Genomic DNA, 25776 nt, shown 5'->3' on the forward strand with positions numbered 1-25776 from the left:
TAAAAAAACTTCAATCTGAAAAGCAGTTTTGGCAAACATAAGAAAGTTCCTCATTCCTACTAATAAAAATTAAACTTTTAAAGTCTGAAAAGCAGCTGTGGCAAACATAAGAAAGTTCCCCACTAGTGCAAGCTTCATGAGCCCAGTTGCTGCATTCCAGACATTGCACCCACTTTTCTTTGGCTATGCTATTTGAATATGGCTCTAAACAACAAAAGCAAAGGGATTCTTCTTTTTCTGCACTGTCTTCGTTTCCTCTTCGTTTCTTGACAACCTTGAACTTTTTAATTTTATTGCCTGGTTTTGATCTTTTTGTTGTTTTTGTTTCTTTAAAGCTAGGTTTTTTCACCTTTTTCTTAGCTGTTCTAGCTGCTTCGATTGTAGCTAGTTCATCCTTTACGGGAGTGTCGGTTAAGACAGCGGATTTCACTTTGCGTCTGTTTGTTTGATTTCCTTTCCTTGGTGGAGCTTTTGGCAAGGGTCTAAGAGTTGCAGGTGAGAATGGAATTGCTGTCACAGTAACTGAAGTATCTCGTGATGTAGATGCTACAGGTATTATATCTTCAGTGGTTGAAGGCATCGTGATAGTATTAAGCATTACTTCAGATATCGCCAGATCAGGTGAATTCTTATCAGAGTTTTCTGCAGACTTGGGTACGTCCTCTGTTTCGTAGCTGATTTGAGGAGGAGTAGCCGGTAAATTGAAGATTTAAAAAACGGTCTTTTCGGGATATCCAACCGTTGGAGCAGTCGCCATTTCCTTAGCTTCATAAGCAGTTTTTTTTAATATACCTGTAGAGGGAGGTATGGTTCAGGTTGTAACTCGAAGCCGCGTCACGGAGACTTTTCTGTCGCAAAGTTACTTCTTCTGCTGCGAGATCATATATTTCGATACTCGTCATACCTCTGTCAGTCTTTCTTTTATAAAAAGTAGGCATTCTGAAACAAAATAAACAAATTAAATCAACAAAAAAAAACATTTTATTTTTTGCCCGTAAAATAATAAACAAATAAAATTGAAAACGAGGAGAGTTGAAACAGTCTGTTTCAAATCTCCTCAGTACGAAAAAACCTCCCATTTTTTTATTTAATCCACAATCAAGAAGCAAATAAACAAAAATCAATTGTACCAAACATATGTAATAAATCGTTAGTTAATGAGGTTTCGAAACACATATAACTTAAACCAAAATACAAAACCATTCTCAAAATATAGGCATCGTAAAAAAACGTTAAAAACTTACTTTTGACGATTTTTGAGACACGGCTCGCACAACTCCACAACCGCTCGACTCGCGGCACCGAAGCGAACTGACGAGCCAGCAGGCAAAGGTAAACGGTTGAAAAGCGATGTTGCCAATTCGCCAACGGTTTTAAGTTCGGAAAAATGGGTACTGTTTCAACTCACCTTTGTTTCAAAACCCCTCGGTCTCCCCTACGTAAAATTAAATGAGCTTCTTGCATGTATTTTTAACATGATTAGAAAAATTCACTTAAATAATATATTTAATCAAATCCATGAAAAGTTACTTTTGTTCATGAATTTATCATGTGTTGGTGTAAAGGTACATCATTTTTTTAGACAGCGTGCAAATAAAAATAATTTTGTGCATACACATCGCCTTAGCTGTTATTTTTCACGAAAACGGCGCTATAGTCAAATATTATTATTGTTATTATACGAATATCATACACCTATAAGGTATTTATTTGAGTGTGCGATAAGTTTATCGAAAAGATTTAAGATCATAAATATCGAAATATTCACAAAGATAAGCGTTTCAAATCAATTAAAATTATACCTATATACATTTCTATAATGTACATTCAAACGTTTTTTTAATGAAATGATATTTTATATTTATAAATGCGGTGCATACAAACCTATTTTATACATAATATTGATTAATTTTTACCTATATTAAAATAATTAAAAATACACATTGACAATAAATATATGCTCTTACACATTTGTTTAATTTAAAACTTCGATGTACAAGATGTTTTTTCAAAACATTTAAAAACTAAAATGCATTATTCTAATACTTGTATATGAATCTTTAGCTTGGTACATTTTGGTTTTGAAGTATTTTTTTAGAAATTTCGATTTTTTTGTATTCACAAAATCTACCCTTATTACAATGTGTAAGCTGTTTTTAGCTTGGGAGCTCGCCAATTTCAAAATCTCCCCTGCGAATTCCCACTGAAATGTGATCTTTCATTGTTGGATAAATGTCTTAAACTCTTAGGTATAGTATTTTTACAGTAGGTAACATCAGTGATTTTTTTTAAACCTAATGGTTACGAAATTGTCACTGGGAACAAACTTTGTGAAGACATTAACGGGTACATGGTTAAAGATTTGGGTTTTAAAATTAAAAAATATATTAGAAAACACAAATATGAAAATACAGAACTAAATATAATGACCAAAGCCATAAAATTAAACCAGAAAGCTTGATCTCCTGCCCAGAGGCCTGACCAGAACCATATGGCGGTCATCACTAAGTTCTCCGACGTTACCAATATAAAATATAAACCATACCACAATCGAACTTTTCTGTACTTCATTTTGAACTCAATGATACAGAACACATAAACATATCCGAGGAAAAAATAGAAAATCTTTCTATTCACACTCTCATGCCACGAGTTCCACATCAGAAAAATAACTATCACCAAATAATGAACGACACAAATATAAATGCACGCGTTTAGGTAGAAAAGCGAAAAGACTGCGAGAGCTAGCATTCTGGATCCCAGAAAAAGGAACCAAGATATGAAAGCGACGAATTTAGAAACTCCATCCTCTTGTTCTATGCCTGTGATGGCCGTTGTTCTTATTCTCACGGGAACGTCAAAGTCAGCCTGATCTTTGTATGTTCGCTTTGGAATCTTATCCATGATTAACTCTGCGTTACTCTTTATTCTATCTCTGATGTCCAGGATGGCGGCGAGTGACTTAGGCCTTGGTGCAGGGGTTTCTGGCGGGGTGGTGTGCTTAGACATGTCAACTATATTATAAATCCGGGAGTCCGAATTTTCCCGCCTTCTGATTTCGATATCTGGACTCTCAATAATAGAAACTCTCAATCCTTTTTTGTCTCTTATCCCAGAGCGTTCTTGTGTTTGATTTTCTTGTGAAATTCGGTACTCGGTTCGTTGAAGATCTAATAATTCATCATTATCGAATTCATTCTCAGATTCACCGTGGTTCTCTCGAGCTTTTTCAATGGTAGCTTCAGTACTTTCTTTTGATGGAAGTTCACTGTACATTCGATCATCAATCAAAATATGATCTGTCATGTAAAGTGATTCATCAGTCTTACTAAGATGGTCAGGAACCTCGAACACTTCATCTTCATCGCTGCCATCGTTGTTGTTTTGATTAGCCGAACCAACATAACTTATTAGGTTTAAAGGCAGACCGACAAAGTTGGAAATTGTTTCCACCGGGGCTTTGCTCATGTGTTTATTAGGTTGTCCTGAGTACTGTGTCGAGAACGTATCATTTCGCTCCAGCCACGGGTAGCGCATTCCTAATATCTTTCGCCTTTCAAACCGTTGGTAAGTTGCTGTGGTGATCGCCATCCTTATAAGTGATGCAGAAGCACTGAGAAGCTGCAACGAACCTAAAATGAAGAAAAAAATATTATTCTCCGAGGCAGTTGGTAAGGCTTGATAAACAAGAAAGTGGTGAAATTCTTGTACTAACACTAATATTTGGCATTTAGCGTAAAAAAGCGACCGAGTAAATTTCTGCCGTTGAAAAATGCAAACCACAAAGCGTGCCAACCTTTTCGCTATACATTTTTGGGTATCTTTGAGCCCGCAGAGGATGCAATAGAAACCGTATTTACATTACGAGAAAGGTACCTACCACACTCAGCCCAGTACTGATTTGAAAGACTTAAGTTTTGACTCATATTCCTGTTTGAAATATATTGTTGGTATTAGATATAAAGTGAAGCTATAAATATATCAGAGACACGGTCCATATATTTCAAATTGTATTTGCTATTAATTAGTTACCAACTTACCAGTTTCTGAAAGGTGACTATCAGCTCGCAATAATATGTAGAACTGCAGCAGTATTTGAGGGGCGCAGTGGAGGTATGCCTGGAGGAAGAAGTATAATTCTAGCGGACTTGGCTCCATCAGTAGCCCTAGGGCTCGTTCCATTCGCTCATCTTGACCTCCCCAGTGGGCAAAAAGTGCTTCCAGTCCCCAGAATATCCTGAAGACGTATCTATAACGGTAAACGTAAATTAATCAAAATATGAGAGTTAAATATATGTTTTTTTTTTATTTTACTAAAGGTTGTTAACAGTTTTTAACAATAGGTACAATCGGTGGAGAAACTTTACATGGTAACCATCAATAATTTTATACAATTTCTGAGGAAATCAGTAAAGGCGTTGGTAATAAAATTAAATAAAATTTGATTTTAATTATAAGTAACTATATAGGAGTAATATAAATAGATCGTCTGTAAGTGGCCAAGAAACAGCTGTCAGTCGTAGTTATAAGTACACAACAGAACTTGTTTACAAATAAATTATAAATTGACTAAACATATTGAACATCTTTACAAAAAGACTTTAAACTAGTATCTATAATATAATATTTATATTTTTTGTGATAAGACATGATAATACACAGTGTGGGGAAGTCAATCAATTTCCGAGAAACAATCATTAAAATGTAGTTTTTCTGGCTACTTTTGACAAACGACATATTTGCATTGTTGCATACTTCAACCTACACTTACCTGTATATGACTGCCGCAGGGAAGCCAATGAAGTACCAGAGCTGGAGGGCGAGGAAGCGGAGATTGTCCCCGGACAGGGCCTGGTCCGCCGGCCAGGCCGAGGGGGAGGAGATGGTGAAGATAAAGCTTGTTGCGGCGGGCCACCACAGGAAGAGGAGGGTAATGGTCGCCCATCTGGAATACCACATGGTCTTACATTAGGTCCTGTTCTATACTGTCCATTGAGAAACGTGTGACGACCAGCGATCCACGTGGTAGAGTGACAAGCTCCAGTGATGGTTTCATGACAAAACAGAACATTGAAGGAAAATAAAGAAAAGTGAAGAAAAAAAAGCTTACCTAACCTAACCTATTTCTTTATCATTCTGTATTCCCAATTTCTATTTTATAATGTTACTACAGAGACAAGGGCCTGAAAGCCAGCACAAATGTTTTTTTTTTATTTTTTATTTCGATGTTATTTTAACAAAAATAATTTGTGGATTGAGGTTGTATTCAAAATTTATCAAAATATTATTTGGCTTGGTTAGAAGTTGAAAACATCCAATCTCATTAATCGGTAAGTAATATCGCGATGAAATACAAAACAAACCACAAAATGAGCCACATGCATGGTGATTTTTTTGGTTTCTGAAAACATTATAGTATGTATTTTGCAACATTTTTTAGGTATTTTTAAAACGGTTTATAATATCTATCCCTGTTGAGGGATATTGTAAAGTGGATATAAGTGAAGAGGTAAAAGGTTTGGGAGTACGTAACTATTCAAATCTGGTAACTAACATAGCGAAAGCTAGGTGATCTCACACCAGGGTTAATCTAAGTAAGTTTATCCCTGAACCCACGTTCTCTAAATCCGGAGTCCAAGCTCTTATAATTCTGCCATACAAATCATTAAAACTTACCTACCTATTCACAAAACTACGTCATGGAACAATATCTAGGACAAACGAGAATGACGAAAGAGAAGCTCATAAAGAATGAAGAATAAACAAACGATTTTGACATATACTTGCATGTCTGCTAATATTATGACCTGAATGTACCTACTCAGTTTTATTATTTTATTAGTATCATTTTATTTATTATGGGTAAGAAATGTCGAGACCTACCTCGGGTTTTCATCGATGAAATGTAGACACACTAAACTTATGTCGGTGGCGATTAATGTCGAATAAATCGTCAATAACAATATTGGAGGCAAAACAAAGTAAAAAACAATTTTATACGCCGTGGACAAAGGGTATCCAAGAGTATACTTGGGAACTGCATCTATCAAAGAGTTCATCGTGACTGTTTTTTAACATTTTACAACACTGTTTACGATTCACATTATTTTGGAATCTTCCTTTTTTATTCGGATCGTTCTTTCACACTCCGAATTTATGAAATAATGACACTTGTAATTTACACATTGTAAACTGAATTTTGTTGCTGTCAATCACAAGAAATATAAATACAACAAGTAATTAATTTGGTAATTAGCTCGCAGATCTAGCTTTGTAGGTGTCGTCCCCGGGTGATTCAAAATTACAATCGATCGACAAAGAACCGATAAGATAAGGAAATGCCAAGGAAATGAGATAGGGATACGCTGTTCACACTTTATCTGTTACTAGATAATAAGTATTACTAAAAGACACATTTTTAAAAATAAATTGTCACATTCAATGTTTATTTCACGGAGAGAGAGACCTTCTAATCATTTACAATCGCCCCAAAGCAACAAATATTTTTAGTTGTAAGATTTTTTTAAATATATCTGCGATTATAGGTAGGTATATAATACCAGTAATGGATGGTTCAGACGTTTCGATTTTAGTTGATCAACTTTTATTGAACGATAAAAATAGTTTGAAAAAAACTTGTTCAACTTTGTTGAACGAAGTTTCACACTAGTTGTGAATATACTTTCAAGGGTGACCGGATAAATAATCAAAATGATAATTCATCACATCTTTAAAAAGTTATATAAAGTCATGGAAAGTGATGAAACAAAAACTTTATTAACTGGGTTAAGTAGGTTAGGTTAGTTAGGTTTAAATTTTATTTTTTTTCATCGTTTCTAATGACTTTATATCACTTTTTAAAATTGTGTTGAATTGTCATTGTGTTGATTTATCATGAAACCGCTTTCAAGTGTCGAGTTGACCAACTGAAATTGAAATGTCCGAATTACAGCGATAGTATGTCTGGGGAAAAGTCCCCAGATCTGAGTATTTTTAATTTCAAAGCGAGAAAGGGAGTTTTTTTGGAAATAAAGTAAGAAATCTGAGGGATTTTGAGGATGAGGTTTTTGTGTAATCATGCATGTTGTTCAGATGCCTTCAGTGAACGATGTGCTATAGGCTGATGTGAAGAAACTTAGTTTGTCTGGAATGATTTGTGTTTATGAAATATTGCTTGTTGATATGAGGATTTCAAGATTTTTCATAAACCAATGTTAGCTATCTTTGCAAAATATAAATATTAGGAAAGTAGTTGACGTGTACCCGGCCTTGCTGGGATTTATCCTTAGGAGACAGACACATACCATCGTTGAATTTTCTGTAGGCTTTTTAAAGATTTACAATTCCGTAGTACATTATTTTGAAGTATCTCATAAGGTTTAGCCAGTGATAGCAATGTAAGCGCCCGAAAATATTAATTACAAAACATCGACTTTTCTCTACTTTCTCTAAAGATAGTATGAATGTTTATATATGTAAACCTTCATGATAGAGAAAATATAAAATAATAATTAAAATAAAAATAAATTATACAGGGTGTCCGGAAACTCGTAGTACAAGCGGGAAACTGGTGAATCTACATCACATTTGGAGTCGATTTTGTAGTATATTTTTTTTTTATTTGAGCTTTCGTTATCGAGTAAATCGAGTTTGAAGTTGATTTTTTTTTTTTTTTTTTATCAAATTCTTATAAATTATTACTGAAGATCAAAGTACCCAACTAATTAAAACTATTTGAAAGTAAAACAAATGAAGAAACTCGGATTTGAAGCATTATTTTGAAATCACCCTTCATTTAACCCGGTGTAATCATAAAATATTTCTGCTCTGCAGGGTTAAAACATCTGTTATTCAACCCTAAACACCAGAAAAAACTTTAACCCTAAAATAGCCGAAAAATATTTTTTTTTGGTTTTTTTTTTTTTTTGAAATTGCTCAAATCAAAAAACTTTATGTTTTTTTGGGTTCCCCATGTGGTGTAGATTCTCCAGTTTCCCGCTTGTACTACGAGTTTCCGGACACCGTGTATATATAAATAATAATAAAAAATCAAAATATCCTTAATAAAAGATTACTTAACTGGTTTATAAAAAATTTTTTTGTGGTTTAGCAAGCACCATTGAAAATAACATACTGTTACAAAAAAGTTATATAGTTTAGATCTTTTAATATCTGTTATACCTACTGGCGTTTAAATAATCATTTCTCTGAATACAGGGTGTCCGGGGTAAAGTGATCAAACTTCGGGAGGTGATTCTTCATAATAGCAGAAGTAAAAGAAGAAAAAAAAACTTTTTTGTAAATATAGCCTGGCTAGCAGATCGCAGCGCATATTAAAGCAAATCGTCGTCACGCCCACACTTATAACACATCATCTTTTTAGGTGTGACAGGTCTGTATGGGATTGTATGGCGAGCAATATGGAGTTATATAAAACGCTTTGAACTTATAGCATAATCTGTCAGGCCCATCATGTAGAATCACCATCAGAAGTTTTTTCACTCATAATTAGCTATTCTGGGGAAATTACATATGGTAGATTACATACTATTTTTATAAATATACTAGCTGTACCCCACTACGGGTTGCTGTGGCTCAGTCTGTCTGTGCAGATAGAGAAACAATAGCGCGTGCTGCTTTTACGTCCAACAGATGACGGTGTTTTGATTGCGCTGTTTAAAAAAAAAATCATCAGTTGACATCATTGTGTCAAAATTTCAAAGCAATCGGAGAAGAACTTAGGGAGATTTAATGCTATGTAATATATCCGCGAACCGAACTGTCGAACTGAGCCTCAAATTATGGGAAAGAAACAAAGCAACCGCAAATGGCGCGAAACGCCACCCGCAGTTGATTCGTTCCTTTCCCGTAATTCGTAGTATGGTTCGTGTTTCGGTTTGCAAATGTATACGTACCCTAAGATTTTGAACAAACGAACATTCTCATTTTTATTTATATAGAATAAGAGGGTACAATTTTTTTTTTATTTAGATAGAAGACGGTTAATGTAGAGTTCTCGTGAGCACTTACGCCATAGGACCATTGTGCTATTCCAATTTTACCTCAATCTTATGTCTTCTGGTGCTACAATGTGTCTTCCCAGGTATCTGAGCCTTGTTCCCAACAGGTAGGTATTGGGGTTTTCCACTCCCAACAACTGCTTCTATCTGCTGAGATGGCACTATCCCATTAGTAGTCCTACCAGTTCCCTCAGTAAGTTTCTGTCCATATTGACTAGTTGCCTGATTCGTCTAGGGCAAGGCTGCCCAACCCCAGGCCCGCGGGCCACATTGTGGCCCGTGAACGAATTATAAGTGGCCCGCGTGAACCATTTAAAAAAAACCCGCCAATTTGAAAAAGTGTCGCGGGCCCGCGGTAAAACAAACAATGCAGCTTGCGCACGGTCACCAGTGTTGCCAACGAAGGCGATTTATCGCTATTTAGGCTACTCAGAACGAGAATCAGCGACGAAAAAATCTAACCTCTTGAACTTACTTTTTAAACAAAAACACACCGGTTTTTGATATTATATTTTTGCGTCCGAAATGGAATCTTGTAGCCACTTCCCCCCCCCCATGGAATTCGAAAAATTGTTGTGGGGAATCACATATCGTCGCATTAATTCGTAGAATGCGTAACCACCAAATGTAAAATTTTACAGGAGGCACAAAAAACCTCGTAGTGAAAAAAAATGAAAGACGGCTCATTCTTTTTATTTATGTTTCGAACATATAATATATTTCGAAATTTATAATCAATCATTAAACTTTTGTAAGCTAAGGCTTTCTATTTCAAATCGGAGTTAGGAAGTTTACATAAAAACCGAGAATGGAGATACGTATTTTACAAAAGATACATACTTTTCTGCGAACAGTTTTATGAACAACCTAGCGGAAAATTTGGGAGATAGGAATTCACAAAATAAAACACAACAATGTATGTATATGTCGAGGCAGTCTATTTAGATGCATTTTAATGATTTTAATGATGCGGAAGGTTATCGTAAAAGGAGTGGTAATCCTTTTCTAATGTCTGTTTTAAGTATGGAAATGCTGGTACTTTTCCTTCCTTAAGGGATTAAATCTGACTCTCAAGTGAAATCTTCAAACTCTGGAGATCATTACAGATTCGGCGACGGTTTTGTGCTGGGTGAGATCTACACTGACCGGGAGTAGTCGTGTCAGAGATGCTCGTTAAGTGATGCTTGGGGTTGATGAAGGAGATTGTAGAAGAATTTGATCTGACATTGTGGATCACCCTTGTTGTCGTGTAGAAATAAAACTGATGTACTTACTAGGGTTTGCAAGACCCGGGCAAAGAGTAGCCATGACAGGAAACGTTGTGCAAGGGACTCCTCAGAGTGTGAAGATAGGTGGGAGAGACTTGAAAGTGGAGCTGGTGAGCATACATGTGCTTTAAGCATAGAAACTCACTCATTTTGAATTTTTTTGCTGTGGGGAATTATGTTATATAGAAATTCTCTAACAACACCCCCCCCCCCCCCCATGGAAATAGGAACCGTCAGTATTCAGTGGCCCGCCAGTGATTTTTAAATCGTCAATTTCGCCCAACTGTTAAAAAGGTTGGGCAGCCTTGGTCTAGGGTCTGGTCCATTTATGAGTACTTTTGATTGCCTAATTCCGGGTGCCCTCTCCCATTCCTCCGAGTGACGGGAATTGGCCCACATTTCAATATGTAATTTGGTGTAACAAGCTGCCACTTCTATAGCCGGCTTGGATCCCGCAAGTGGTGTTTTCGGCCCTTTCCTTGCTAGTCCATCAGCACGCTCGTTTCCCTCACTTCCCTTATATCGTGGTACCCAGATCAAGGGTATTTTATTGATGGTAGCAAGTTTTCCAAGAATAGGCTTGCATTCCATCACCAGTCTGGAGTCGATTCGGTTACTTTCCAGTGCCAATAGGGCTGCCTGGCTATCAGAGCATATGCTTATGTTCTTGTTCCAGTAGGTACCTGATACGTACATTCTCCTGTGCGCAGGCTAAGATAGCTTCCATCTATCTTAGCTTAGATAGATTGAAACACAGTGCAATATGTTCCTAAAGGTATACTATGTTCTCTCTTGGAATCCTGTAGACCCCGGTCCATAACCCCTCCTACATCTTGGACCCATCTATGAACCAGATTAGTCCCTATTTGGAGGTTGAACCTGGAACCGTGTTCCATTCCACCCTTGTGGGGTATCACTCTAAACTGCTATCTGAAGAAGCTTGTTTGCCGTCCTGCTTCATTCCAGCTGTTGGACTAATTGCCCTAAATCTAGTTCTAATCTCCATGTGACTGTTTTTGGTCAACTCACCTTTCCATTGTAAACTGTAGGCTGCCGCCATCGCCGCCCCTTCTATTTCTATGTTTAGTGGGGGTACATTCAGCACCACTCCCATGGCTAGTATGGGAATGTTCACATGGCTCCTGTGATTCCTCTGCAATCAAGTCCCTGTATGTGGTTGAGTGTGACCATCACTGTTTTCAGTGTTATTTTCCTCCACCAGACCAAGGATGCATGCATTATCCGTGGTTTTGCGTACAGCCATTGCATCATTTTAGATTTGAGACCCCACATTCTGTCGCAGATTCGCTTAGGATCACAGGCAGCTTCCACCTGGTTTTTCCAGCTTAGTTTGACATCTGTGATGACTCTGAGGTACTTAACCATGTTAGAGGGTTCTCGCTTCTTTCCTTAGAAGGTTGGATTGCTCCATCCCTCTAATTTCCTTTTGCGAGTAAAGATTCCAGTTCTGTCTTGTCTGTATTGACTGACAGCTCTGTTTCTTCACACCATGCTTCCACTGTTGCCAGTGTTGACTGTATATGGCCTATGGTTGTGTCTGCATCCCGACACCTTATTATGGTTGCGATGTCATCCGCATACCCTTGTGTATATAGGCCCCTGTTTTTGAGCTTTAGGATGAGGTTATCTGCCACTAGGCTTCACAACAAGGGTGATCACCAATACTCAGATTTTCACCTCATCCCTTGCCACCGTAAGTATCCGGCTTAAGAGCATGTTCTTCAGCCACCTTATGGTGGTTTCATCAAGTCATCCTTACATTCTTTTACTTGACATTATAACAATAGTAATATCGTCCAAGCTTTAAATTTTTTTAAATACATACCTACATCAATATAGATGTATACAATTAGATACAATACTACCTAGTCAACTGGAGTCCAGAGATTGGGTGAATCCTCTCTCCGCACCATATATCTCCCCCAAACTAAATGAAACACGGTTGCAAACCTCTGTCTGTACGGGCTATACGATACAACTCTATTCTCTATTCTATACAACTCTAGACTAATATACCGTCAGCAATTTATTCCCATTCATTATGTTTTTATTTTTTGTGTGACACCTCACAAGAGCGCCACTTTCTCTTCAGTGTAAGGGCAGGGGAGATGTGTCGCCACCCTTTTGGGCAGCGTTGTGAGGCGGGTTAAAGTAGGGTCTGTAGGAAGGAATTAATTAATGGGGGTCTTGAAGAGCCCTGGATTATATGGAGGAAAGACAAATGCTGGTAGCCCATTCCACATACGAGCCGTCGAGCCTACATCAACTGTGAATTTCACGCACATGCACTGGTGATTAATGCTGTTAGCACTTTGGAGCAGGTTTTATTAAAATACCCGTAGAAACGATTCAGCATGCCCACATTGCATGTGTGCATTAGAGATGGCAACCGGTCTGTTAGCAATCGATTGTCAATCAGACAGAACGCCCTCCTTTGCAAGGAATCAAGAATGCTCATCAAGTATTGTGGGGCTCCAGCCCAGAGGTGGCTCCCAAATCCAATTGTTGTAGCAACTGGTTAATATTGAAGAACCTGCCGACCCTATACAAGACGCCCAGTTTCTTGGAAGATTTACTCGAGCAGAGCCTCGATACATAAGCCAGTCTAATATACTTGCTCCAAACATTTCAACGGAGTCTTTATTTGGGAGGGTGGTTCCATCAAATTTCACCTCACAGTCATTGATGTCCCTTTTTTCCAAAATCAGACAGGCTGGGGTTTTTGAAACGTTGAAACTGACCAGGTTCGCCTTGATGCAGACACGAACCTTGTCACTTTGTGTCTCAAAACTTCCCGAGCTGTTCGGGCATCATAAGTGGAAGGGAGCTTGTCAAAAAGATAACCTTCATGAACGGTGCTGTCGTCAGCTTAGTAATGAATTGGTGAACATTCAACGAGATCATCGAAGTGCAACAAAAACAGCATCGGCGACAGCACAGGTCAACTACGGTTTGAATTGTTCTTCCTTTGAGAAAGTCCGCAGTCAAACTGTGCAGGTTTGGATGGATCCTACACGATAGTAACTTCCCGACAAGCCCCCTATGCCAGACCCTATCAAAAGCTTTGGAGATATCCAACCGTACAGTTTGAGTTTCTCCAAAATGTTCCAAGTACCTCCCTTAAATATTTTTATTTATTAAATATGCGTCACATACCTGAGAACTTTGCCACAAACTACGAAATCCATATTGCCGATCGCTTAGGATGGTTGTTATTCTCGAGGTATGTGAGCAACTTGTTATTAACCACTCTTTCCAATACCCTTGAGAGTATGAAATTGATGGCTAAGGGAAGGTAATTGGAAGGATCGGTATACATAATTATTTGATTGTTATTTCGTGAAAATGAAATCTTCAAATAAAGACATGTCATTATTATTAGTGAAACAGCGTAAACAAAACAAATGAGATTAGATTCAATTTATTCACAATATTTGTAGTAACATAAATCTTCCAATTTTACCCCATATATCTATTTTTAATTTTTTTTATAAATCACACAGTTTTTCAAACCTAATACTAAGTATGTTATTTAATCAATTAATTGGTAACTCCGTTAGTCCTCTGTGGTAATAACCTATTCTTTAGGTTTCAGATCATGTAAGAATATTTGATGTCTTTCGAGGATATTTGATATATGGCTCTCATGTTCTAAACATTTTGGATCGAATTCTCTCCCTACACTCCACAAGGTCTCTAGATCGTAAAATTCTCTGGTATCTTGATTGAAGAAGTGGAGAGCGATATTTCCTGAAATTAAAAGATTGATTGAATTATTTATTTATTTGGACATTCGCAGTATATTTTACTATAACTTATATGGTTCTAAATTAAATTATACATAGCTAGGTATACCAAAGTATATATATTTATTTATGTCTATTCTTGAATACATATTTTACAAATGATTACAGTGGTTTATATTGTAGTAGAGAGAAAAAAGTACAGAAAAAAGGTACAAAATTAAAGAAAATAGGTTGATATCATAGACTAATATTAGACTAAATACGGCATATCCATTGAAAAATAACCCCAACACAATTTTGGTTTGGTTCACGTGCACATTTATGAAAAGACCCACGCATTGTGTCGCAATGAGAAATGGGCACTGAGCATTGCGTTTTGCCTTTTGTTGGTCTAGAGTTTTCTTATTTTGCTTCCCAGCTATAGCTGGGCAAGTTCATTTTTTCAATTACAAAAATAACCCATTTCTAAATATTTTAGATTGTACCCATCACGGACTTTATTTTAGAAAATGTAATCAGCTATCTGAATACAAAAAAGTACGAAGTAAGAAGTACCTTACAGATAGCTTGAAGACAGCGCATTAACAAATGTAAGAAATTAATAGAATTGCACGATCGACAAGTAAATTTTCTGACGTCATCTTTCAAACAACTCCTAATCATGACGTCATGCAGTGTGCGATACACTTTTAACGAATACATTATACGTTAAAATGTTAATATTAAAACGATATTATTACACGATACTTATGTATCTAAGAAAAACACACCAAACCCGGGCCTCCAACACGGAGATAAGAATAATGGAGAAAACTATCAAATCCGTTGCATAGTTTAGAAGAACTAAGCGTAAGCGTAAGACGCGGATGAAACATTATTTTAGTACTAGTTTTACCTCACCACGCATTGCTGTGGCTCAGTCTGTCTGTGCAGATAGAAAAACAATAACGCTTATTGTTTTTACGTCCAACAGATGGCGCTGTCTTAAAAAAAACATGTTTGTCCAACAGATGGCGCTGTTTTAATAAAAATCATATTTAACCAACAGATCGTGCTGCTTAAAAACAAATGCATGTTTTTACCTGTCATAGGTGACATCTATATAATATAGGTATATAAAAACAAATGCATTTTCAAATGCAACGTTGTGTCAAAATTTCAAAGCAATCTGTGAAGAATTTTCGGAGATTTGAGATTTTGAATAAACAAACATTTACATTTTTATTATAGATAGATAATAGAGATAGAGATATTTATAATTAAATATGCATACTAAATAAAAGAATAAAAAATGCAAAATAAATATCTCAAAAGCTTTAAATACCTAAGTCAAGGGCGATCCATTCTTGTGAAGCCTTCCCTTCAAGGGTGGGAATAACATCTTTCTTATTACATTTTCTTTTGAACAGCTTCCTGATAAATTCAGCCATGGCTAGCATGTGTTTTCCACTGCGACCTGTCACGATGCAAACGTAGTCCACATATTTAATCTTGGAAGAAACTGCGCAAACAAAAACATCTCGCGCATTTTCCTTCTTCAATATGCCAACCAACTCTTCTATATCGTAAACGCCACTCAAGCCCCCTTAAAATATAAAAAAAACAATTAATCATATTATGAACATAATAATAATGAAAACAGGACATTTTGGCATTCCGACGACTTCCTTCAGGACAACGGGACAGAATACTGGAAAATGGGAGATATATGGTCACGATAGGCATAGCGCTCACGCGCTAAATTGTTCTTCAATATAATAAGATAACCTAGTTTAAAAAACAGGAATCATTATTACGTTAAGCTGAATAACACATTAGGCAAATGGTCCGGGATTTGAACACGTGAAACTATTAAGTAATACTTTTGTCACAAAATTAGCGAAGTATTTTTTTTTTTTTTTTTTTTTTTTTATTTTTTTTTTTTAATAATAAGTTTACATGGTACATAATTCATTTTACATCTTGGGTTTTTTTACTACTCTTCCATTGAAAGCATTTGCTTGTGTATGGAAGGGGAGTGTACATAAATGTTGTTGTTAGTTAGTACTTAGATAATTCATTGTACATAAATGTATGTTTGCTGTAGTATTTTTTTTTTGATAGTAGTGAAGGATAATATATTAATATAATAAATTTTAATAAAGAAAGAAAGTTATGGAAAACTAAGGATATTTGTGAGATTAATTAAGTGACAGTAGTTTTTTTTTTCAGAATATTTTTAAAGTGTCTCTTGACAGAGAGCAGTATTTGGGTTTTATCATTAATGCTTCTGATTTCTTCTGGTAGACGATTGAAAAAAGTTCTTCCCTGGTAAGTATAATGATGTTGTGCAAAAGACGTATTTAGTTTTGGGCATAGAAAAACATGTCTAAGTCGCGTTCTGTTTTCATTTAAAAATTGATATTTATCTTTTTCTTTTATAATTTGGATTAATGAGTTTTTAATATATAGGTCTTTAAATGTAGGTACTTGAAATTCTTCAAACAGGCGTTCTGTTGGGTAGTCAAAGGATTTTTTTAATATAATTTTAATAATTGTTCTTTGTATAATTTCAATTGGAAGAAGGTTACATTTATACGCGGATCCCCAACTAATAATAGCGTATTGTAAAGTGGATTGAACTAAGGCATAGTAAATTAAATATAGATTTTTTATCGACAGAAAGTTTCTAATTCTTAAAAATATATATATTAATTTTCTAATTTTTTTTACTACTTGACATATTTGTTCCTTCCATTTCAGATTTTTATCAATAATTACTCCTAGATATTTAATTTCATTTGTTGTTTTTAGTACTGTACAGTTTGATTTGCAATAGTTTTGGCTGTGAATTTTAGTATTATTATGTATGACAATGTTAAAATTTTTAGGAGTATCATTTGTATGGATTGCAAATGGAATTACAAATGTCTTTTCATTATTAAGTGACAGTAAATTGGTGTCAAAAAAATTCTTGAGCGTGTTGATATCTTCTGTGGCCTTTAATTCTACTTTTTCCCAAGTCTTATCACTTATTATTAATACTGTATCATCGGCGTATGACGTGATTTGACCATGTAAAGGTTGAAAAAAAATATCGTTTACATATATAGTAAATAGAATTGGTCCAAGCACTGTACCTTGGGGGATTCCAAAGCTTGTAATCTCTTGATCACTTTTAACACGATTGATTTTTACCACTTGAGGATGTATCATTATACATTCCTAAATACTCTTCAAAACCCAAACTTTTGGAACTGAAAAAAGGGCCAATTGAGTTGTTTTCAGATTTCAACAAACCTGTCTAACAGTGATATTTTAAGATTTCAACAAACCTGTCTAACTGTTATATTTTTGAGTTACATGGATTTTCCGCTACGAAAATCTAGGTAAGGAAAGCATATTTTAAAAATATATGAATGTGTGTGAGTGCAACCCAAATTGCATGGTGTTGTCGCTATGGAAAGACAGCACAAAATAGTTTTATATTGACTTTGATTTAATATACTAGTATCAACTGTTGATGGCCGCAAACTAGACGATAAATTATCCGTAATAATTTGAACGAAAAAATATTTAAATGCAATTTTTTCCAATTCCGGTAATTTTGTAGTTTTTTCTTACAGTAATTTAGCTGAAACGAAGCATTGCTATTGATAATTATGCGTATTAAGAGTGTGGCGGAATATTTTCTAACAGTTGCCAAAATTAGCATAGGAAGGCACTTACTTGCGGTATTCATACCCTCAAATTCGTCATACTCGTCGATCATTGCATTCGGTTCAAAGATATTTTCTTCATTTGTGTTTCCGATAACGGAAGCGTCTGTATCTTCGAACACTTTATACTTCCCTGGTACTGTTAAAGGTATTTTAGAGATATTTTCGGTTTCAGTAATACTTGGGACAATTACTTTATAGCCCGGTATTCTTCTAGGCAAACATAACCTATTCCCACTGTGAAATTTGATAACATTGCTCAAATTTATTCTACAAGCGTTATACTGGCAAACTTGTCTCAATACTTTACTGCACATTAGTGTGGTTGAAAATGGGTTTAACATTTTGAACGAAAAACAAATCGAAAATTTATTGTTTATGCATTTTTTGAGGTTATAAAGTTATAATTTCTAGATATGACGTACAGAAACAAGGGTTGCCAGGGTTGCCGAAATGCCGACGCATATATTCTAATATACCCACAGGTTCTCAAAATCCCCAAATTGGGGAAAAGAAAATAAATCAAGACAAGTTATGTAATTCTATCTCCGAAATTCTATTGAAATTATTTTTTATTTTATATTATCTGGTCATTTTCGGATTTTCTCTTTAAAAACAGAAATTTGATTGAAAATTTGCTGCTAATGAAAACGAAATTATAGTACATTGATATGTCCCTAGCTATATACATGACTTGAATTCACAGAAAGACCAAAGCGAACACGTGCTCCAGCATTTGTCTCTGTGATTTTACACGCAGATGGAGGCGGCAGTTCGAATTATTAGACCTTAAGTATTTACTGAACAGTTTCACCGGTCCCGCAATAAAAAAATAGAAAGCCAACTTGGAAATACACCCATTAGTCGGCAGATTTAGCTCAAGACCCTCATCAAGTCGTAATCCGAAATGGGTGTATTGTTAAACCAGCGATCCGGCAATAAAAACCTTCGCCCAAGGCTAGGCTATATTGTAATTGTTTGAAAGCTTTGTACAAATGTCATTTTAGCATCTTTTAAAATAATAATAACGACTACGGTGAGAATGTCGATGCCAGCGCCACGGACTCAAGCAACGTACCGAAGTGGTGTAAAGCGGAACCACTTTAGTTACAGCACCCCACGACAGGCGCGCTACGGTCGCTGGATTGCGCAGCTGAAGACAGTCCCGACCAAAAACAGTCAAGAGTACCCAGTCAGACAGTCATCATCTCGCCCCCCTTGGGGCGGTCGCCGAGGGGCCTCCGCCCAGGAGGCTGCCCTCTCGACAGTCACAATCTCGCCTTTCGAGAGTCATCATCTCGCCCCCCCTTGGGGCGGTCGCCGAGGCGCCTCCGCCCAGGAGGCTGGCCTCTTGGCGGTCACGATTTCGCCTAGTTCTCGACACTTCACATTTCCGCACTCGACAGTCATCATCTTGGGAGCCATCAACCTGCTCTCCCTCTTGGAGCGGCGCCGAGGCAGCTGCCGACCAGGGAACTGCCCTAGCAGAAGTTACCGTCTCGCCTCCGCCGAGAAACTTCCTGCTCTCCCCCTTTGGAGCGGCACCGAGGCTCTTCCGACCAGGGAGCTGCCCTAGCAGAAGTTACCGTCTCACCTCCGCCGAGAAACTTCCTGCTCTCCCCCTTGGAGCGGTGCCGAGGATTTTCCTACCCAGAAGCTGCCCACTCAGAATTCGCTGCCTGCCGACTCCGCCCTTCGGAGCCTTGGCCCAGGTTGAACAACTTCCGCCCTTCGGATCCAACCCAAGTTGCCGCTTGTGTTGTCGGTGATAAGTGCGAACGTGGAGATCCGTGATTCCAGAATCATCGTAAAGGGAAGTGTCTGCACAATTTTTGCATAATTATCTCGTAACGTGACCCAACTTTTAAGACAGTGAATGAAGATAATTTAGGATTAAGAAAAAGGACAATTAGTTTTAAGAATTAATTTTAAGAACTATCATTAAGCCTAGATTAAGACTAACCCTTCTTTATACATTTTATTAAATAAATTTTAAGAGTGTTTTGTAACTAAGTAATTTCTTTTTTTACTCGTTCCTCCTTTTCTTTTACATGAATAATATTAATTATTAACTCCCCTTAGTATATTGGTAACAACATATTCTCAATTATTGTGACTATATTTTTTCCAATGTAGTAGGTTGGTAGGATAGTCAAGAGTTTCTAGAATCCCAGCATTTTCCCTACCAAAAGGTTCTCGCAAAATACCCAATTCGTGAAAAAATATTAGACATTCCCTGCGATTTGAGGTCTTCCACGCGAATTGGCAACCCTAACGGAAAGGTCAAAAACCACAGAAACGAGAATCTGGAATATCTCCTCAATCTAGTGATGGGCATTATCGAGACAAAAGTATGGTATATTAGTATGGCTACATTTTGGTAGAGAGGTTATTTCGATATTTGCAAAAAAATATCGAAACTATTATTTTCACAGATGAATTTTTTTTGCAACTAGTAATATCATTTATTTTTTAAATGGTTTTTCACCAAGGTTCGTAGAAAATATAACTTTGACAAGGATCACTCTTGCAAGCATTTAAAAAAATTGAATCGGGTACCGAAAGAAAGAATACTTACTCGTACGAAAGACAGTTGCTCATGTTGTCCAAATTAATATTATGTCGATCACGACTGATAATATTCTAGTCGTTAGTAATTCTTTCCTCCGTGAACATGACGTTTATTATTATCCAATTATTCTCATTATATTTCCTATCATATCCTGGACATGATGACGATCCATGACATTATAGTGATTTATTTTTGGGGTATTAGGCCGTATTGAGCTACCTCAACTTTTTATAAATAATAAGTGAAATTAAAGTGTATATTATTGGTTGAAAGAATAACAAAAAAGAGTGACTTCGGAAATTTAAGAAACGAACGGTATGTAGAGCTTTATAATCGAGGGAAAGACACAAATTAAAACCTTACTATAGAATATAACATGTAAATAACGTTTTTTTAAATATATTTATTTGACTTCGCAAGGGATTTGGTCCATAAAAGAGTGAACAAAAAATAATATTTTTTGTTTTTATTGTATTTTGATAATCATATATCCAATGTCGATTATCCATTGCACATCCTTAGAGTGAACGTCCGGACCGGGTTGATAGTTTTGATGGTTTTGGTTTTATCTTCGGGGATGTGGCTACAAAGTTTTGACGGCGGCATTGTGGAGGTATAATCTCTAATAATTGGCGGTAGACGATTGAATTAGCTTAAAATATTTGCAAAGATTTTAAATAAAATGTTTTTATTCATCTGTAAAATCTTTGAAAGCCTCAGTCAACAATTTTTGTTAGTGTAAAGATATAATTGGGTTGGGTTAACAATATAATTGTTTTTTGTTATTTTTCAGAAACCGTCACATTTTATAATGAGTTCTTCCTGAGACCAATATAAGGCTTGTGCGCCTTACAAGATTTACTATCGTGCAATATGCCCCAGTCACTTTGAAGATATATTATCTTTGCTTCCCAAGCAAACAATTTGTTATCATGGGGAACCAGAGCAGTTGCTGTTCTTACAGTAGTCCACTTCCCGTTCGGAAGGATGCAGTCACATCCGAAGAACATCTTCCCGAAGGCGAGGTGAGTGTCACCAACTTGCAGCATATCAGTGAGAGGGAGCCTGACGATGGAGACGCTGATCCGTCGCAGGACCCAATGACCGGCACAATATTCATGGAGAGGTCAAAAGCCTCGCTGGAGAACGGCATCACTAGGAAGAGGAGTCAACATCAAATAGCAGATACCAAGTTAAAGAAAAGTAGTTCTTGTTCTACAATTTATCTGGATGACAGTACAGTCTCCCAACCTAATCTTAAGAATACGGTGAAGTGTGTAGCACTAGCCATATATTATCATATTAAGAACAGACAATCACAAAGACAGTTGGACATTTTCGATGAAAAACTTCACCCCCTGACTAGAGGTGGAGTGGGTGACGATTACGAGAAATACAATCCCGAGCACAAACAGATTTACAAATTCGTCAGGACATTGTTCAACGCAGCCCAACTCACTGCCGAGTGCGCCATCATCACCCTGGTGTATTTGGAGAGGCTCTTAATATGTGCGGAGCTGGACATTGCTCCCTCCAACTGGAAGCGGATAGTCCTGGGGGCTATTCTTCTGGCCAGTAAAGTGTGGGACGACCAAGCTGTATGGAATGTAGACTACTGCCAAATATTGAAAGATATTACTGTTGAGGATATGAACGAATTAGAAAGGCAATTCTTGGAAATGTTACAATTCAATATTAACGTACCTTCTAGTGTGTATGTGAAGTATTACTTTGACTTGCGTACTTTGGCAGAAGCCAATGAACTGTCCTTCCCTAATGAACCGCTGAGCAAGGAGCGTGCGCAGAAGCTGGAGGCTATGTCTCGGGTGATGGAAGACAAGATCAATGCGGAACTGGTGAAGAGTGGAGTGAAGAAGTGGTCCAGTATGGATAATGTGAACCAGCCCACAGGGGTGGCTAGGAGAAGTGTTGCCATACTTTCTTGAACTCAGTATTCATACGATATGACTTGTTTTAAACAAGAACATTCAACCAAAGTTTTTGTAGTGTCAACTTAACTTTTACCTAACTATCTATAGAAAAACATCAGTTTGTACTTTATCTCCTAAGCTTTTCTATAATATTTTTTTAATATGAGATATACTAACTGCCTTTTAATTTTATAAATAAATAATATATTATGTATTGTGATATGATGAATAAATTATGATTTAATGTACTTTAGTCAGAAATTCATCGATCTGTTTGATTTTCCCGCAGGTTTAAGTCAATTCATTTGGTGTAAACATTCTAGAACCTCTGCAGAGGTTTTATGCAGAATGTCCCTGTTTATTTTGAAGCTGTCTATAATAATAATTAATGTAATAATATTTTCCATGGATATTGAAATAAACGCAAAAAATCTAGGTGTTTTTAAAAATAAAATGCTTTAATATGAGACAAATTTATTTTATTTCTTATTCTTACTTATCATTAACCTCTGCAGTATGTTTCTGGAAAGAAAACAGTAATTCTAAGATAGATCGACTAAAGCAGTGTTTTTTAATCTTTTTGAATACGCGACCCCTTTACAGGTTGAAAAATTCTGGCGACCCCATTTGGCCATAGATACAGATAAAAAGTTATTAATGCTGACAATGGGCGTAGATGAATTTTAAACCCTTTCTCGGATAAATCGATAGAACTGGCGCCCTTGAGGTGATTTCTCACGGAAACGGCGCTATATAAATTAGCCAAATATTATTATTATCTCACCACAAATATGAAAGAAAATCTAGATTTAGCCGCTGATAGCATGCTTAAAATGGCATTTCATTCTCAGTGTTGACATGTTTTGAATGAAAAGAAAAGAAGAGTATCCAGAGCTGGCAAGGGAAGCTCTAAAATGATTAGTGCCATTTGCCACTTCGTACTTATGTGAATGGACATTCTCTTCAATGGTGGACATTAAAACTAAAAGGAGAAACAAACTTAGAAAATGATTTGATTATTAACATATCAAAAATAGCATCACGATTTGAAAAACAAACAAGCCCATCCTTCTCACTGAAGTAGTGTTAGTTAGAACCTCGCCTTTTGCCGGCGACCCATAGATTGAAAAACACTCGAATGAACCATGTCGTTCATACTCGCCGATATGTTTATTTTAATACTGGTACAGAAATTATTTTACAGTGCATTGAAGACTGTTCAATTAGAACAGTGAAATTGACAATCTTAGTTCATATTATATAATGTGTGTAAGAAAAAAGAAACAATAAGTAAATAAAATTAAAATAAGAGTTGAGCTATGTACCATAACAAATGCATTGTACTGTGAAGCGCAATTGGTGTAAGTTTAACTTTAATGAACTTAACTTTCATGTGTATGATATACAAATATAGCAGAAATAAACCTGATTGTAATACATTTACTTAATGGGAACGTACACAAGGTTAAAACAACTGTTTTTAAAATTCATGTTTCAAATTAAAATTATATTTAGCTGGAATGCAGACTGGAGAAAATCAATTATTTCCTATCTCTCGATTTTCAGTCATTTTTTTAGAAAGGTTTAGCAATTTAGGAAGGAAAAAGACAGCAGATCATTAGGCAAGGTGTCTGGGTGTAAAGTTCACTAACTTCGGGAGGTAATTCTATGTGATTATACAAGTGAAGTAAAAATTGGGAGGCGGGTTTGGGTATCGCCACCCTGGTAACCATTTATTGGATAACCAACACCGTCAGCCATAGGTGTCCCCATGTGTTTCACTACGTTTGGTAATTGATTAGCAGGGGCGTTCATTGGGTGATGCGCCTGCCCACAAGCTGCGTGGCGTGCTAATCGTGAGAGGCTGCTTTAGGGAGATCCTTTTACCTCCAACTGGTCTTTCGACCCATAGAATTTGCGCCTAAGTGGGAGGGATATATTCATATGTCCGTCACCCCTGGACTCACTGATCCCTAGATTCCTATCCAACCCTCAAACCTTTTACCTTCCCAGAAGTGCAGGGTTAGTGTAAAAAAAAGATAAATAACTTTTTTAGATATTTCAACATTTTATGGTAAATAAGTTAAATTGTTTGTATGGAAAAATAAATAACTAAAAAATGAATAATTTACGAAAAAAGTAATTTATCTTTTTTACTTCTACCATCACGTAAAATCACCTCCCGAAGTTTGTGCACTTTACCCCCGGATACCCTATATAGCAGCACCTGAAAACATACAAATTACAATAGTAAAAAAACCCTGAATATTCTTTGTATTGACTTGCTCTTTTATCAGATTGTTTGTTAAGACTTGTTTGAACTAACTCTAGGAAGTGATACGAATCAAATAATATTATTATCTTTATACATTAGCTGAATGTGGTAGAATCTGCAAGTTTGGGAATAAATAGATGTAAGATAAGGATTCCGTACCAAAAGGAGATTGCGTTATGTGAAACATACAATTGTATTTGTTTATTGAAACAAAGCACATTCGAAAACCTAACCCTTACTTACAGTCCTATCCATATTGGATACACAACATACGAGGCACTAAGGTAAATAATTTCTCTCAGGACCCATGTCATCTTTTGGAATATTGTGGTAGAAGAGTGAGGCTCCCGACCAGTGGCGGCTCGTGACTTTTGGGTGTACTAGAGTGCTTATATTTAAAAAAATGACATTTCTGAAGTTGTTATAGCTGAAAACGATTTTTATTTTTTTTTCGAAAATTGATTTTTTGTATGAAGATTTTCAGGAAATTTCAGTATAGCCGTGCGCCGCACGGAATTCCTGAAAATCTTCATACAAAAAATCAATTTAAAAAAAAATAATAAAAAATCGTTTTCAGCTACAACAACATCAATAATGCCATTTTTTGTAATATTAGCACTGTAGTAACCCAAAAGTCACGAGCCGCCACTGCTCCCGACCAGCAATCTTAGACTAGACTTGCGTAAGTAAATTATATTTATAATTTTGTGTTATTCACAAACCATTCATTTAAAATAATATATAGTATACATGCGGCACATTCCAGAGAGGAAGATACTCTCAGAACCGCCCTGATGTAAGACCACCATTCAGAATTGAAACGTTACTTGAAATGGCTTTAGCCGTGTTTGGCAACCAGATCTAAATAGTCAGGTACTCCCCCACCTTCTCCCCTTCCCCACTACCTTCAGCCTCACAGCATACCACAATTGAGAATGCCATAGTCTCATTGGCTACAGACAGTTGGATTCTTGTGTGGTATTCACATAAAAAAGAAAAGAAAGTTCTGGGAAGGAAAAAGGGTACGAGTGGGTAGTAATCTAAGAATGGAATGAATCCAAGAGCGATCACATATGAAATCATGCCACCCACTGCGGTTCATGGCAATGGGTTGATAGAATCTGGCTGGAGAGTTCAAAGGGTCTCCCTCGACCGGTCCGCCAGCCACATATGTAGTAGGTAAATGCATACGCTGCCAAGACCAACGATTTCCGAGGCGGAAGTGCCTGTACCCGCCTCCCGAAC

At 36.5% G+C, this 25776-nt stretch overlaps 3 protein-coding genes across 3 annotated transcripts; 1 reads left to right on the forward strand and 2 right to left on the reverse strand.

The window, feature by feature from the left end:
- Positions 1-1877: 1877 nt before the first annotated feature.
- On the reverse strand, positions 1878-6161 carry LOC149424400 (uncharacterized). Its single transcript, XM_089631064.1, has 4 exons — positions 5884-6161; positions 4772-4945; positions 4041-4249; positions 1878-3632 (listed from the first exon to the last, which is right to left on the reverse strand). Exons 1-4 carry the CDS (start codon positions 6057-6059, stop codon positions 2302-2304), a joined length of 1890 nt encoding a protein of 629 aa, XP_089487190.1. The 5' UTR covers positions 6060-6161; the 3' UTR covers positions 1878-2301.
- Positions 6162-13733: 7572 nt separating this feature from the next.
- On the reverse strand, positions 13734-18199 carry RsfS312 (ribosomal silencing factor RsfS-like protein, 312). Its single transcript, XM_089631329.1, has 3 exons — positions 17764-18199; positions 15380-15640; positions 13734-14059 (listed from the first exon to the last, which is right to left on the reverse strand). Exons 1-3 carry the CDS (start codon positions 18095-18097, stop codon positions 13887-13889), a joined length of 768 nt encoding a protein of 255 aa, XP_089487455.1. The 5' UTR covers positions 18098-18199; the 3' UTR covers positions 13734-13886.
- A 2649-nt stretch (positions 18200-20848) lies between these two features.
- On the forward strand, positions 20849-22729 carry CycY (cyclin Y). Its single transcript, XM_089631330.1, has 2 exons — positions 20849-20938; positions 21119-22729. Exon 2 carries the CDS (start codon positions 21258-21260, stop codon positions 22269-22271), a length of 1014 nt encoding a protein of 337 aa, XP_089487456.1. The 5' UTR covers positions 20849-20938; positions 21119-21257; the 3' UTR covers positions 22272-22729.
- The last annotated feature ends 3047 nt before the right edge of the window (positions 22730-25776 follow it).

Source organism: Hesperophylax consimilis, chromosome 4, assembly GCF_061612785.1.
Source record: "Hesperophylax consimilis isolate HC1 chromosome 4, BYU_Hcon_1.0, whole genome shotgun sequence".
In the NCBI taxonomy this organism is placed as follows: domain Eukaryota; kingdom Metazoa; phylum Arthropoda; class Insecta; order Trichoptera; family Limnephilidae; genus Hesperophylax; species Hesperophylax consimilis.

Excerpts from the sequence above, each read along its gene's own strand:
- RsfS312 (XM_089631329.1), bottom strand. The coding sequence starts at position 18,097 with ATGTTAAACCCATTTTCAACCACACTAATGTGCAGTAAAGTATTGAGA. Across the intron at positions 15,641-17,763 it reads TGAGGGTATGAATACCGCAA|GGGGCTTGAGTGGCGTTTAC; the intron begins GTAAGTGCCTTC and ends TTATATTTTAAG. Across the intron at positions 14,060-15,379 it reads ATGGATCGCCCTTGACTTAG|GAAATATCGCTCTCCACTTC; the intron begins GTATTTAAAGCT and ends TTTTAATTTCAG.
- LOC149424400 (XM_089631064.1), bottom strand. The coding sequence starts at position 6,059 with ATGAACTCTTTGATAGATGCAGTTCCCAAGTATACTCTTGGATACCCT. Across the intron at positions 4,946-5,883 it reads TTCATCGATGAAAACCCGAG|ATGGGCGACCATTACCCTCC; the intron begins GTAGGTCTCGAC and ends GTGGTATTCCAG. Across the intron at positions 3,633-4,040 it reads TAGTCACCTTTCAGAAACTG|GTTCGTTGCAGCTTCTCAGT; the intron begins GTAAGTTGGTAA and ends TCTTCATTTTAG.
- CycY (XM_089631330.1), top strand. The coding sequence starts at position 21,258 with ATGGGGAACCAGAGCAGTTGCTGTTCTTACAGTAGTCCACTTCCCGTT.